General features: G+C 37.4%; 1 protein-coding gene across 1 annotated transcript; it reads right to left on the bottom strand.

Annotated features, from left to right (window-relative positions):
* Nucleotides 1–11,451: 11,451 nt before the first annotated feature.
* Nucleotides 11,452–15,203, bottom strand: LOC133745585 (sulfite exporter TauE/SafE family protein 3-like). Its single transcript, XM_062173680.1, has 12 exons — nucleotides 14,982–15,203; nucleotides 14,590–14,749; nucleotides 13,413–13,613; nucleotides 13,274–13,338; nucleotides 13,152–13,188; nucleotides 12,981–13,045; nucleotides 12,821–12,907; nucleotides 12,673–12,723; nucleotides 12,367–12,591; nucleotides 12,090–12,183; nucleotides 11,831–11,971; nucleotides 11,452–11,725 (listed from the first exon to the last, which is right to left on the bottom strand). Exons 1-12 carry the CDS (start codon nucleotides 15,201–15,203, stop codon nucleotides 11,640–11,642), a joined length of 1,434 nt encoding a protein of 477 aa, XP_062029664.1. The 3' UTR covers nucleotides 11,452–11,639.
* Nucleotides 15,204–15,786: the final 583 nt, after the last annotated feature.

Below are 15,786 nucleotides of genomic sequence, written 5' to 3'. Positions count from 1 at the left end.
AGACCATAGAGAGACAAATGGCTGGTGGAATATCTTCTAGGGTCTTGTCACATCCACAATCGAATGTTGTGAGAATAATTATGCCTACTCTGATTATATTGCGGAATTTTACAACACCATGTTGAAAATTCTTAGCATTCTCTTGGCATTCATTTGAAAGATTCAGTGCATGTTCTCCACATATCTAATATGATACTTGCCATTGAAAGCATGTTATACTAGGCTACATTGCAGCATGTGTAAGTAATGGTCTAGAACTTTTTAGGAATAGTTGGTTGACTGGATTTATATTACTATTGTCTTATACATACTAGAATTAGTATACTCATGACTTGCTAATCTAAGAGTTTAATTGGATAATGTGAATAACATTATGATTAGGAACATGGTAACAATTACATGTTAGACTTTTGAAGGGGACTATAATCCCATGCAAGTACTCAAATTACATGAATACCAAAACTTTGTTCAAGATGTATGTTGAATAACATATTTTTGACCTAACTTCCAATATTTATTCGGAACAATAGTAATAATTGAGGCACTCAGATGAAGGTTCTTATACTTAAATAAAGTAAATTATTGATAGGGCATTCACAAACTGCTTAAACAATTGGACTATTGTTTAGCTATTTTTCATTTCTTTTATATGCTTGATTTTAATAGGGTATTTTTTTTTTCTTTGTAAATTTTCAATTCAATTGTGATTTTTTAGTTTTGATATAAGCTTTGTTATTTTCTGCTGATGTTCAACTATAGATTCAATTTGTATTCAAGGCCATTAATGCAGTATAAGAACTTAGTTGAGCAAGGGAAGTTGCAACATGAGATATGCACTTTTGAATAGGTTAAATTGAAGAGTAAGAAGCAATGAAGATATTTTTCGCTCCGACATGGCAACTCTTTGTACTGAAATCACAATAAATATTTTTTGGTGAGATAATGGTATGTACATATGCTACAGAACGCAACTCCAAGAATTGAGTGGATACAGTGTAACCAACTCTTAAACAATTTCACTCTACTTTTGTACGTATATCTTTAAGTACATTTTAATTATTTTTTTTAACTAAATCGCACTCAATTACAAAATCTCTAAATAATGAAAAAAAGTACTACAATGTTTTGCTCCGCAGCATCGCGCGGGAACACTTTCTAGTATTAGTAGGAAAGCTTTGTCAACCTGCGATTAAGAAGTTAAATCAAATCTAATTTGGAGCTCAAGCACAACTATATGCTCCATTACCAACATTCATATTTAATGGTTTAGAACTTTAGATGTAGAATTATTGTATGAATCTTGGCATTTGGTTTGTTCAGTGGTGGACGTAGTAATAAATATAGACAGGGCTATACATAAAAAAATAATAAAAAAACATAAAACAAAACTATGACAAATTCTTTCAGGTGTAAATCCTTTTGTATTTTATGGCCAGACATGTCCAAAACCTTGTGGATTGTACTAGGAGAGTTGCTCTCTATTGTGAATGGTATTCATAGTAGAATTTCTCCTTCATTAAAAGACTTTGCTTTTATTTTGACCGGCATTTTTGAAAAGAGTTTCCAATCTCTCTTTTTTTTTTTTCTTTTTTTTTTACCCTTTTGGATAATGAAGATTTTCATTAAGGGACAAGCCCAAAAAGCACAGCAACACTAGAGCCCAAGACTGTAATTAAGGGAAAGGTCAATCACCAACTATCTCCAGATGAGGAAATAGAACTGGGAATAACCTGAAACAGGAAAGACAAGGAAAAATAAACTCCGTCCACTTCCAAGATCAGGTCTCTTCCGCACAGTGGGCATGGGAGCCCATCGTTCCTTAGCACCAAGGTCAAGGATGGTGGTGGCTGATTAGCCCATCTCAGAAGACCCACCATTAGAAAGGCAAGCGAGGCTGCTTTGTGGGCAACGCAATTTGCTTCTCGGGAAACCCATTCCCAACAACAATCTTCAAAAGTAGAGCTTCATCTTCTAATCTGCTCAATAATCAGATAAGTTCTCCAGTCTTTGCTTTTACTTATACTGTTAAGTTCAGAAATAATTTCTTTTGAATCTGATTCAAAGTACACTTTCTCCAGATTCAATGATTTAGCTAGCTCTACACCATTTAGGATCGCAATCGCTTCGGCTTCTAAAACAGAGCCACAAACGGCCGAGGAAGCATATCCACCATGCAAAGCTCCATAGTTGTATCTATTAATTACACCAAGTCCAGCACAGGAAGGGGGATTCCAGGCCGCATCACAATTGATCTTAAAGAAACCAGGAGGCGGAGCTAACCATCTAGGATTGACAACAAGATCAGTACCAGGCATGTCTATAGGCAGCTGACAACATGAGGCTTCCAGATACTCCAAAGCAAGATTGATTCCAAAAGTAATTGTGAAACTTGGGGACAATGGCTTGTGCTGATAAACAAGTTGACATCTGAACTTCCAGATGGCCCAACACAAAAAGCTGATAATAGTAAAAGTAACCACTTCTTTTCACTATTGTTGCGCTGAATTAGTTTGTTGTGTTGAAAGTGGTGATGCATTGTTTGTCCACCCTAAGGCTTAAAGGAGAACCAAACCAGACCAAATCGACCCAAGGGTAGAGGAGAAGAACATGTTCAAAGCTCTCCTCCTTTGCTCCAAAAATCAGACATATAGGGGAAGTTGTCAATCTTCTTCGATTCTAAAAAGATTATACATTGTAGGAGCTGCCCCATTTAGAACCCTCCAAAGGAAAAGCTTTATCTTAGGTAATGTGTCTATCTTCCACAGGGATTTCCAAACCTTCGTATCAATGATATGTGCGGAGCCACTAGATGGAAGGTATGGGGTTGAGATCTTGTGATGGATCCAATGATACCCTAAACGTACAGAATAACTACCATCTTCCAAGGCCAAATTAAACAATCCCGACCCACCCCATCACCAATAGGTTGAAATTTTTCTAACTTCACTTGGGTTGATAATATGAAGAATACTGTAAGACCCCAGAAATTCGTTGTTAATTTCTAAATGTTTCGGGAACTATTAAAATGTTCGTTATTACGATTTCGTGATTCGATGGTGGAGTGGAAATTATTTCGAACTATTATTTGCTCGAAATGTTTCGATTCAAGAGTTGACTTTATGTACGTTTCAATTTTGTGAAAACATACTTCACGAAAATTGTAGAGCGCATTGATACGAGTTCGTAGACATGCGGAACGCAAGAATCGGAGTTCGTATGAAGAAATTATGGTCATCGGAAAAATTTTTCATTTTGGTTAAATAGGAAAATTTCTCAAAAATCAGAAGAAAAAAAATATGGGTTTCCTTTTTTGGAAACCTGAGTTTCTCTCTCATCTCTCCCGAGCCATTCCCGAATAGCCGACTTCGACCGGCGATTTCTCTGTCGTCCGGCCACCAATCGACGAGCTGCTTGTTCCGTTCTCTTCGCCTCAATCCCATATACAACTCTGTGAAGTTTCACGGCGTGGGTCGGCCGGTGCACGGCGCAGCTGTTTGGCTCCAGTTTTTCTTGAGCTGGTCAACAGTCTCTTTTCTTGCGTGGGCGTGCCAGCACCGTTCGGGTGCGGTCGTTGGGGGTGTCCCTTGACCTGACTTCTTTTGAGCGACTGTAGACGAGGAGAGCACCAACCTCGTCGTGGGGGTCTTCTTTGCCTCGTGGTGAGGACTTTATCTTGTGTTACCAAGTCGATACTCAATATTGCAGATTGAGCAGAGCGAAATCACCGGGAAGTATTGAGATCTTGCTAAAGCGTGACTTTAGCTTGGCTGGGTTGCTAGGGCGTTACCCTTGCTTGGCTGGTTCTGTAACCGTTGTGGTCGCGGCACTACCGTCGGCTCCCGAGGAGACTAGGACCGAAGCACGTTGACAGAGGGTTTGGTGGCACTGAAAGTCGGCTTCTGAGAAGACTAGGACTAGGAGTGTGATCACCGATAAGAGAAAGAGAAGGACAGGAGTTGCTCTTAGAGAGGTTTGCTCTAGAGAGAACTAATCTTAGAGATGTTTTGATGTATGAATTGGTCAATTGTTCTATGTTGTAGCCTCTATTTATAGGCTACCAAGCAACACTATTTGGCCTTAAAAACAAATCATAATGGGTTAGGTTTGAGCACTTAAACACTTAATGGAATGTTAGGTTTGAGCACTTAAACACTTAATGGAATGTTAGGTTTGAGTCATTTTCTGCTCCCTTATCCTTCAATTTTTATCTCCATCAAGCACTCAGTTTTTTACCATGACTTCTTCATAAGAAATGTTCCACTATGAGTGTAGATCACCCTGATAAATTTTCAGAGCTTTTCATATAGCGGTTGGGCCGAAAACGCTGCTGGACCTCTTACAGTTCCAGTTTCCAAGCCTTTCTAGACAAGGAAATTCCTTCAATTTTATCTCCATCAAGCACTCCGTTTTTGACCATGACGTCTTCATAATAAATGTTCCACTATGAGTTTAGATCACCCTGATAAATTTTCAGAGCTTTTCATATAGTGGTTGGGCCTAAAAAACTGCTGGACCTCTTACAGGTCCAGTTTCCAAGTTTTGCTTCTGCAGAAAATTAGACTGTTTGTTTGAAGGTTTTCCACTCTGAACGAGCTTTGGCACTCTTCATAAGAAATGATCAATGGGATGTCTAGAATTAATCTGGAAAGTTTCAACTCATTTGGAGTTCGGATGGTTAGTCCGCCATCCCTCATTTCTTGTCTAGCTCGCTTTCTCCTAGCCGAAGTAGGAAAATGTGCTAAAGTTGATTTTTCATTTCCATGTTTGGTAGGCCTTATTTAGCCTCTTAATAATATATTTTTGAACTTATCGAAAATATATATGTGAGCCACTAATATTGGCTCAATTTCTCCAAGACACGCTTTGTCAAACCAAAATGCTCATTTTGGGTCCAAACAGCAGCAACGCCGAGAAGTGGTGGCAGCGCTGCCACATTTTGCCTTCTTGGAACTCACGATTCCGGCCACCATAGCCGGCGATTCTTGGAGGCTTTTGGAGCCCAGAGGACGTAGAAGCTTCCTCCCAAGGTGGCTTGCAACGATTCAACATATGGTGATCGAATTTTGAAGATTGGGATTCTAGGGTTCATCGATTTTCCGATCTTTCAAGGTAAATTCCGGCCAAAAGGCTTTGATTCAAACTCTGTGCTAGTTATGAATGTTGATGTACATGTTGAGAGGAAGTGTTTGGCATAGGTTTCGCCACCTAATTCGGAGGTCGGCGGCTGCTCTGGCACTTTATGTGGGGGCGTTTTCCGCCTTAGGGGCAGTTTATGTCCCTCATTGTGACCTACTCATCGATACAAGCATATCGATATATAGTTTGTAATTTTTGGAAATCGTATGAGCAAGTTATGATTTTTAGGATTTTAGGGTTTTCGGTACGATCGATTTTTGATCCGTAAGGATTCGGCCGTCCGATCAACTTGTAACTTTGATATATTGATCGTAGAAGTATTCCGGAGACCTCGGGTGGCCTCGGATGAAGTTTCGCCTCGATTGGCATTACTTTCGGGATTGTAGCTCAACGGGGGTTCGAACTTTAATCCTTTTTCGATTCGTGTACTAAGTTGTGATATATATTACTTAGGTGATTGACGGAGTGTATTCGATACATTATCTCTCCTGTAAGAGAAGACGCAGCAGGATTTAGAGGTGAGTAAATCTCACGTGGTTCATTTATGAACAAAATTTACCTTATTATTCAGAATTGTTTAATAAATTGTAAATCGTTTTCAGAAATGAATATTTATTTTAAATGATATGAACTCGATCGACTACGGTTTATAGGACTGCGGTTCACATGTATGGAAAATGAGTTTTTTAAGTATAAAAACAAATTTCTTGATTTTCGTGATGTGTGAACTATAGTTGGTATTAGTAAGGATTTTAGGGTTTTAGGGTTTTCGGTACGATCGATTTTTGATCCGTAAGGATTCGGCCGTCCGATCAACTTGTAACTTTGATATATTGATCGTAGAAGTATTCCGGAGACCTCGGGTGGCCTCGGATGAAGTTTCGCCTCGATTGGCATTACTTTCGGGATTTTAGCTCAACGGGGGTTCGAACTTTAATCCTTTTTCGATTCGTGTACTAAGTTGTGATATATATTACTTAGGTGATTGACGGAGTGTATTCGATACATTATCTCTCCTGTAAGAGAAGACGCAGCAGGAGTTAGAGGTGAGTAAATCTCACGTGGTTCATTTATGAACGAAATTTACCTTATTATTCAGAATTGTTTAATAAATTGTAAATCGTTTTCAGAAATGAATATTTATTTTAAATGATATGAACTCGATCGACTACGGTTTATAGGACTGCGGTTCACATGTATGGAAAATGAGTTTTTTAAGTATAAAAACAAATTTCTTGATTTTCGTGATGTGTGAACTATAGTTGGTATTAGTAAGGATTCCTGAGTGGATGACTATGTATATATAATTACGTGAAATTTATATATCTGGATGGTGTGGCATTGGGTAAAGTAATATAATGGTGATTTTATGTGGATTATTATTTCGAGCATTTATTGTCTGTGGAAATACAACATGTATTGGAGGAATTGTGTGATGCAAACAATATTTGTGAGTGAGTTCATATATTGTTTTGGGGTATGACTTTTCAGGAAACAATATGTTGTGGGAAATAGTATTTATATTGTTTTGAAAAGTGTTTGAAGATGTGGGAGTCACAGGTTGTGATTTCTTCTTTTGGTGATTTGAGTAACGTTTTGGGTCCAGTGCGACTCGTTTAAATGTTTTGATATAAGGGTCAGGTTCACCTAAGGATCCGGGGTCGCAGGTTGTGACCTCAGGCAATATATCGGGAATCACGCCTTTAGTCGGGTGAGTGGTTACAATCAGTTAGAAGTCTAGTCTGTCTACCAACGTGTCCAAGTTGGACCAGATTTTCATATTGATTTGTTAGGTTAACATTTCCTATGATTTTGTCACGGGGTGACTTGTAATTGTCCTTTTGGTAAAAGGTATTGAGTTTTGGAAGGATTTATTAGCGTGAGAGTTGTTGATTTCTTTAATTAATTTACTTTTTCATTTCTATTGTTTGGTTTCTTTATTTCTTTTTCTTTTTCACTTCTATTGTTGATTTTTTTAAGTAATCGATCTTCTGAACTAAGCTATATGCAGGGATTACTATAATTTCTATTGATTGATTTTAATGTAGTCTCCTGAACTAAATTTTAAGCAGGGATTACTATGATTTCTATTTTTGAATTGTGTGCTTTTTGGGTGATCTCCTGAACTAATTTTCTACGCAGGGATTACTGGTATTTATTTGGATTGATTTGTAAATGCAGTTATGGTTAAGACTCTAGTGAGCTGTGTAATGTTTTATCATGTCGTTGTGGTGATAAATGCTTCATTCGGGAGGAAAGAAAAGTGATTTCTTGGTTTGTTGTTGAGATTTCAAATGATTTGATTTGTCACGGTGGTGACATGTGTTTTCCTTAATAAAAAAAGGATTTGATGTTAGAATTAATCATTGTGTTGATTTGTTGTCCTTGGGTGGGAAAAGTGTTTTAGTGGTTTTCTAGTTTTACTCATACGAGCTTGCAAAAGCTTAGAAGTCTAGTCTGTCTACCAACGTGTCCAAGTTGGACTAGATTTTCATATTGATTTGTTAGGTTAACATTTCCTATGATTTTGTCACGGGGTGATTTGTAATTGTCATTTTGGTAAAAGGTGTTGAGTTTTGGAAGGATTCATTAGTGTGAGTTGTTGATTTCTTTAATTAATTTACTTTTTCATTTCTATTGTTTGGTTTCTTTATTTCTTTTTCTTTTTCACTTCTATTGCTGATTTTTTAAGTAATCGATCTTCTGAACTAAGCTATATGCAGGGATTACTATAATTTCTATTGATTGATTTTAATGTAGTCTCCTGAACTAAATTTTAAGCAGAGATTACTATGATTTCTATTTTTGAATTGTGTGCTTTTTGGGTGATCTCCTGAACTAATTTTCTACGCAGGGATTACTGGTATTTATTTGGATTGATTTGTAAATGCAGTTATGGTTAAGACTCTAGTGAGCTGTGTAATGTTTTATCATGTCGTTGTGGTGATAAATGCTTCATTCGGGAGGAAAGAAAAGTGATTTCTTGGTTTGTTGTTGAGATTTCAAATGATTTGATTTGTCACGGTGGTGACATGTGTTTTCCTTAATAAAAAAAGGATTTGATGTTAGAATTAATCATTGTGTTGATTTGTTGTCCTTGGGTGGGAAAAGTGTTTTAGTGGTTTTCTAGTTTTACTCATACGAGCTTGCAAAAGCTTAGAAGTCTAGTCTGTCTACCAACGTGTCCAAGTTGGACTAGATTTTCATATTGATTTGTTAGGTTAACATTTCCTATGATTTTGTCACGGGGTGATTTGTAATTGTCCTTTTGGTAAAAGGTGTTGAGTTTTGGAAGGATTCATTAGCGTGAGTTGTTGATTTCTTTAATTAATTTACTTTTTCATTTCTATTGTTTGGTTTCTTTATTTCTTTTTCTTTTTCACTTCTATTGCTGATTTTTTAAGTAATCGATCTTCTGAACTAAGCTATATGCAGGGATTACTATAATTTCTATTGATTGATTTTAATGTAGTCTCCTGAACTAAATTTTAAGCAGGGATTACTATGATTTCTATTTTTGAATTGTGTGCTTTTTGGGTGATCTCCTGAACTAATTTTCTACGCAGGGATTACTGATATTTATTTGGATTGATTTGTAAATGCAGCTATGGTTAAGACTCTAGTGAGCTGTGTAATGTTTTATCATGTTGTTGTGGTGATAAATGCTTCATTCGGGAGGAAAGAAAAGTGATTTCTTGGTTTGTTGTTGAGATTTCAAATGATTTGATTTGTCATGGTGGTGACATGTGTTTTCCTTAATAAAAAAAGGATTTGATGTTAGAATTAATCATTATGTTGATTTGTTGTCCTTGGGTGGGAAAAGTGTTTTAGTGGTTTTCTAGTTTTACTCATACGAGCTTGCAAAAGCTTACCAGATTTTTTGTTTCAACCAGGTGCATTATTCCATGGTGTAAGGGTTATTGTGCAGGTTAGAATATCGAGTGATCGTCGTCGAAGCTGAGGTGTACATTCGGTAGCGTGGACATCGAAGGGTACTTTTAGTTTTAAATCTTCCGCTGTGTAGTGAGAGAGTGTAGGTGAGTTTACTTATTGAATTGTTGTTTAGTTTAAATTGTAAACTCTTTGAAATGAAAAAATTTCTTAGTGCTTTCTTGTTTTTGTTGAGTTTTCGCGTTTCGGATTTAAATTCATTTATTCAAAATTTGGGGCGTGACAAATACTATCCAGTGTCCAAGTATAGGAATCTCAATCAATCAGGGAGTTAACCAACTCAGGGGCATTATTATGGGGAACTGCCTCAGTTCCAAGAATGCCACAACTAGGAGGAGGAGCCATCTATCCTTCCAAATATTAATTGAGCAGCCATTGATGACTTGCCAACAACTACCATTCATAATGCAGTCTCTTGCTTCTAGACCAACTCCATGAAACACGATACCCTTTGATAGCCTCAAAAAAACTGCAATTTGGAAAGTACCTAGCCTTAATAATACGAGCGCCAAAGAGAATCAGGATCTTGCATAAGGCACCAACATTGTTTAGCTAGGAGGGCCAAGTTGAAAAGATGTAGGTCCCTAAAACCCAATCCTCCCTCAGATTTGAGGGTTCCCAGACACTCCCAGCTTTTCCAGTGCAACTTATCACCATTCTAACCCGAGCCCCACCAGAAATTTCCCAAGGCTAAATTGATCTCGTTACAAAAGCTTTTCGAGATTTTGAAGCAGCTCATAGGATAAGCAGGAATTGCCATAGCCACCGATTTCAAGAAAACTTCTCTACCTGCTAGAGATAAATAAAGGACTTTATATGCATAAGGGACCTTTTGACATTTTCTGGATTTTAGGTAATGCTTAAATTAAGCCATGAAGCCAAAAATGAAAATCAGTGCATGCTTAGTAAATCAACAATTTTCACCCCATCAAGTTAAAGTAACAACAGCCTCCCAGGTCGTGACCCAAAGAGGCTGGTTGCCAGTGTGCTGTGTGGCCCACGCCCAATCCTGGGTGACAGCCATATATTTTTTTTTTTATCGCGAAGCGACATAATTGAAGAATGAGACCGTATTTTTGTCTTGTTCCCACATAATTGAACCAAGTACTTGAATGACAAACACATGTTGCATGGTTATTGGTGTTCAAATTCAATGTTTCCAAGTGTCACGACATCAGCACCATTGATTGCTTCCTCTTCATTCAAATGAACAGTCAGAATTTATTTCTTTGAAAAAAGTTAATGCAACGGTAAGAATATTAAAATATGGAATTTCTACCATCTGGTTTACGGTCCACACCCAATATATTTCTTTCACGGTTACAAAGCCTATTCTCTTCCTAACATTTTTTTCTTCACCTAAACTATTAATGAATGTGTTGTTAAGTTTTTCAAAATGTTAATCACTATTATTTATTTACATCATATACTTCTCAATTACACTAAATAAATTAAAAGAACATTTTATTTAGTCTTGACCCACAGACCAGACCCAACGGGTGGAATAAATATGAAATAAAAAAATAGTAAATAGTATTCTGACCCAGTGACCTAACAGGTGAACTTGCTCTAAGCATGTCCAAAGCCTAGAAACAACACAGCTTCTGATTGTGACTCGTGGTGCTTTTTAGACTATGAAATTAAGCTACTGTACACGCACTATACATTTTCCAATTTGACCAAAATCTCACTAGGTTAGTGGCTTCTACTCAGCCTATACTGTGTCCGCCATTGAATTTGACCACTCTTTGGATGAGATTCTAATGTTTTCTCGACCAAAAAATTAATAATCTAATTAATTTTAATGTTATAGTGAATATATTGTTTATGAATTTGTTAATCGCAGTATGCCTTCTCTCTGTTAATCGCAGTTTTTTTAAGTAAAAAAAAAATGGAGTTAAGAACATAAGAGAGATATATCACAAAAAAAAAAAGTTTGAAAGAGGAGATGGATAAATAGTATCTCTTAGAAATTAGCATATGCATGCATCTCTTTTTAGAACTCTTGCATGTTTAACACTACCTAGCCACTCAAGGATTACACAAGTTTTGGTCGTCTGAATTGTATAGAAAATGGTGCACTCATTAGGTGGCTTAACACCTAAATGTACTCTCTTCTAAGTACAAATCCTTTTAACCAAATTGCTAAAAGTACAAATCCTCTTTTAACCAAACTGAAAAAATTGAAGTACAATCCTCTTTTTGAAATTACTCCATCCAATTAAGTTTTCTTGATTTTTTACCTGATTTTTTTAGATATTCCATGTTCACCTTGCTCTAAATCTTAACAAGGTAATAGCACTATTGTTTCAATTTCTCTACAAGTTTACGCATTTGAATTACCAAGTCAAATAAATATGAAAATGTCACACAACACCAATGATAAACTAGATCGATCTTGAATTTAGTACTTAATTGGGAATAGTATATTCTTCTAATAAGTAATACCTATAAGTCATAAGTTTGATATCAGTTGTACATCAAGTGCGGGAAGAATTTTGATGCTGTGGAGCAAAGGAGGCGGTCATAGAGCTTGTAAAGAGTTAAGAAGATTAGGATTTATGAGCGCACATATTCTCAAACCCCAAGTACTCCTTGTGCTGAATCTTTGTAACCAAATGTGCTATGCCTACTCCTCCTGTTTAGAATCAAAAGATATGTAAATTAACATCCATATCCTGGCCTTGAAATGAAGGTAAAAAATGAGAGGAATTTCATCCACATCTGCAAAATTGACACATACCTAATGAGAGTGCACTCACAAATGCTGTGAAAGCTAGAATGAAGACGATCAAAGATGCTCTTCCCAATGCTTTAATAACTTTCTCTCCTACATGTTGCCCGATGATCGCAGAAACAGTAGCCACACCAGCAAAGTACAGAGCTACAGAAGAATAATGAAAGAACTCAACACTCAACTGAAAACATAAAGTTGTATTCAAAACATTATATTACTCATCAATGCACTACCAGAAACATGGTCAAAAGGCCAGGAAAGTTACCATAGGGAATCGGAAATCGTTTCAGGAGGTAGTATTCTACCACTGACATGGATGAAGAGAATGTCATGATAAAGGTGGCTGTGGCACTTGACACCTACATATGTAATAGTTCTTAATTACCAAAAAATATATCTGCAACAGGTATTCTCAACAGAAAGATCGAGTAAGATTGATTGAATGTGTCTTCCAAACTAATTCAACTTGAATTTGAATTGAATTGAATCCAGCTTATCATCACATAAAATGTTGAAAATAAGAAAGTTATTAATTAAGCTACCTGAGGAGGGATACCCATCTCCAAAAAGAGTGGGCCCATAATAAAACCTCCACCAAGACCAAGCAGTCCAGCAACTATCCCTGCTGCTATTCCACTGGCACAATAAAAAACAAGCTTGTAGATTGTCCAGTTTGCACCTGTTTCTGATCCCTGAGATGCAACTACTCTCTGCCCTTGGTATAGTTTGATTGCCTGATATGAACTTGGTCCAACAACCACCGGAATCTAATCGATAGGAGACTGGCCAAATTAAAAAAGGAAGAGAAGGGATATAGTTTTCTTGTTACAAGAAGCCTTGGAAGGTACCTGTAAGAGATCTAATGACCAATATGCCACCGAACAAATTGTCACATAATTCTGTGCCAACAAATAAGTTTCCTATCAATTGATTTCTTAATGCATTAACGTTAAGAGAGATTCCAAAAGGAAAAAAAAAAAAAAAAAAAGAAGAAACCTTGGCAATCTGCAATCCAAGTATTATGAGCCACTCAGTAGCAATAATTCCAAGTTGCTTCCAATACACATTTTCAAGAACAGAAACCTGTTGGGAGTCATAGAAGTCAATCCCTAAAACCATGCATCTAGACAAAAGTTTTAAGCTTCAGAATTGCTACCTCTCTTTCAGCTTGATTGGTTTCTGCTGGGTTATTTCTTGCACCACTAGGAGTATCGGTTCTCCCTAATTGGAAAGGATGTTAGCCAAAGATATCTAGACAGTTAAGAAATTATAGACAACCTCACCCAGATATCTATTTGATATATGATTAACAACCTCTGAGCCTCACCTTGTAATTCCAAGCATTTGGAAGCATCCAGTAAAGCCTAAGAATAATGACACAAGATCCAGTATTAGTGGATCAAGTAGTGCAGAAAACAAAATAAACCAATATATATTTTGAAAGATCACCTTTTTTGTTTTAGTTTCTTTCTTCCATGTGTCAACGCCTTTGAAGATGGATTTAATTGATGTGCCTACATTAATAAGACTTGTTCAACTGTGAATGCGGAGAATTGCGGCAGTTTAGAAAAAAGAAAAGTAGATTTACCTAAGAGAACGACAATTACTAAGATGGTAATCAACCATTCAGGAAGAACAACATTCAAAGAAACTCCAATGCTGATTCCCAAAATTAACATTGGTTGGAATAATAGGGCAAGATCATAGTCGATGAGTGGCAACTCGAGAGTTGGACGCCTTAGCCTTAAATTGTACAAGACAGTTGCAACTGCTCCAGCGGTGATCATACCTAGAATATGTGTTTAAAACTTTAAATGGGAAATAAAAAAACAAGAGAAAAAATTATAGACCGATGCATCATGTCAATGTTATTAGTTATGTTTAGGTATAGATAATAGACGGTAATAATTCTTTCTACTATTCAAGTTTTCTCTCTCACCTTGGGAAAACCCTAAGGCCTACGTCCGTCTGAATTCTTATTCTCGTGCCGCCGGACGTCGGGGCTGGCATCCGGCCTCTCCGCCGTCATGGGGTTTGCTGCCGGACGGGAGATCTAATGCCCGTAGGACTGGGTCGGAGGATTTGCTCGGGTTTTGTCAAAAGGTTCGGCTGGGAGGGTGGCGAAGGAGGCGTTCGTGCGTTATGGTCCGACGACGATCCTTGCTGCTGGGTTCTGGGATCGGCGATGCCATGGATATTGATCGATGGTGGAGGGGGTTTCAAGGCCTGGATCCGGATTGTGTTCTGTGCTGATATGCGTCACGGCGGCTTGTTTTGGATCGCCAGGATGATGGTGTGGCGGGGCGGATCAAAGCGACGCTGGTTGGAGCCGTGGGTCGGCCAGAACTTGGCCGGACGGTGATGTACGACGGGTGAGGGGAGGAGATGGTGGACTGGACCGTGCCTGATTGATGGGCTTGGAGCATTTCTTGGTGGACTACCCTATTGGGCCACAAACTGTTGGGCTGGAGTTCTGCCCTAGTCCATTGCTATTTTGGGCTACCCTATGTTTTTAGCTTTTGTCTAATTACAATAATGTTTCTTGTATTAGGAACTTAGATCTCTAGCGCCTCCGGCGTAGTATCAATGGATGATCCCCGCTACCTCTACGTATTTGATTGTACAATGAGTAGGTCTATTTTTATGTACCGCTGTGGGTAATACCACTATCGCGGAAGGGTATGTAACGACCTATTCTGGCTTGTGATGAATGATATTATTGCCCATCGGGCCAATTCAAAAAAAAAAAAGACGGTAATACTTACATTTTGATACTGCTGTTGACGATTTTTGATCAAAGCCAATAATGAGAGTGAGCATTGGAACATAAAAGCCACCCCCTCCAATACCTCCCACACTTCCAAATGCTGCTCCAAAAAATCCAAGTAGTGTACCAACCACAACTTTCCAGCCAAATCTTATTCCCTATGGCACAATTCCAATTATTACTAGACAGCCACACCATAAAAAAAAATCTATCACTATTGAACAGAAAACATATTATTCTTTGTTTTATTTGTTTAGCTATATAATAGAGGGAAGTACGAGAGAACAAAAGGGACAGGAAGTTAACTAGAAAGTGAAAAATTTAACGTGTTTAATCATTCTTAGACAATAATTTTTTTAATCAACAAAGATAATGAGAAACTGGACTTACAGGCCAAACATGCTTATAACGCAATACTCCACCAGTATGCGATTTTTCAGTTCTGATTAAGTAATTAGATTCAACCTCTTTCCCATATTTCTGACTTGATGAAGATTGTGGCTCCAAACTTTCTTTTGCTGAAACAGATACTAAAGCTATAGCAAGAAAAAAAATCCCAAACTTTCCAATCAACGTTAGATTCCACCAATTTGATGATCTTCTCCAAGCCATACCTAAGATTTGATCGAGCAATTCCTCCTCAAACCCAAAACTCAAAGCAGGACTTATATTCTATCGAAAGCTCAAGGTTTGGAAACAAAACTCAGTTCTTACTATCTACAGAACCTGAATGCAATTGTACTTTCAGGGCAATAATCTCTGGCTTATTGAATCAATGCCGATGCATGTTTTGGCATCCTTGAAGTTTCTGGAATAATATGTCACTATCATATTGAATGAGCGCAGGCCAAATAAGGAAAACCCCTAGAATATATTGCCTCGGCGGAGCCAAGACCGTCGAAATATAAAGCATAATATTAATTCATCATACCTATTTAGAGAAGAAGAAATAAATACAAGTTATTGTTTGTGATAAAATTAAAGAAATAATATCTTAGATAATTTTTCTAATTGAGTTTTTCCGGAAGTCTACTATGAGTACCTAGCCATTCATTCTAGTCCTCTTCCTCCAGAGGTTAATCTTATTTATGGATCTATTTCACAGTCTATGGTTTTAATTATTTATGGTTAATTATGTGGTGGTTACTTTATTGAAAAGCAAAGGACCCTTTTTGTTACGGAAATAGCAAAGCCA

Source organism: Rosa rugosa, chromosome 4 (assembly GCF_958449725.1).
Source record: "Rosa rugosa chromosome 4, drRosRugo1.1, whole genome shotgun sequence".
Lineage (NCBI taxonomy): Eukaryota > Viridiplantae > Streptophyta > Magnoliopsida > Rosales > Rosaceae > Rosa > Rosa rugosa.
Note: the sequence above shows the minus strand (reverse complement) of the source record. Positions and strands in the feature narration are given on the sequence as shown.

What these genes read in the sequence shown, in the direction of transcription:
- LOC133745585 (XM_062173680.1), bottom strand. Translation starts at nt 15,203, where the DNA reads ATGGCTTGGAGAAGATCATCAAATTGGTGGAATCTAACGTTGATTGGA. An exon ending in CAAATGCTTGGAATTACAAG is followed by an intron (nt 13,046 to 13,151) that starts GTGAGGCTCAGA and finishes CTTTCCAATTAG; the next exon opens with GGAGAACCGATACTCCTAGT. An exon ending in AGATGGGTATCCCTCCTCAG is followed by an intron (nt 12,184 to 12,366) that starts GTAGCTTAATTA and finishes TTACATATGTAG; the next exon opens with GTGTCAAGTGCCACAGCCAC.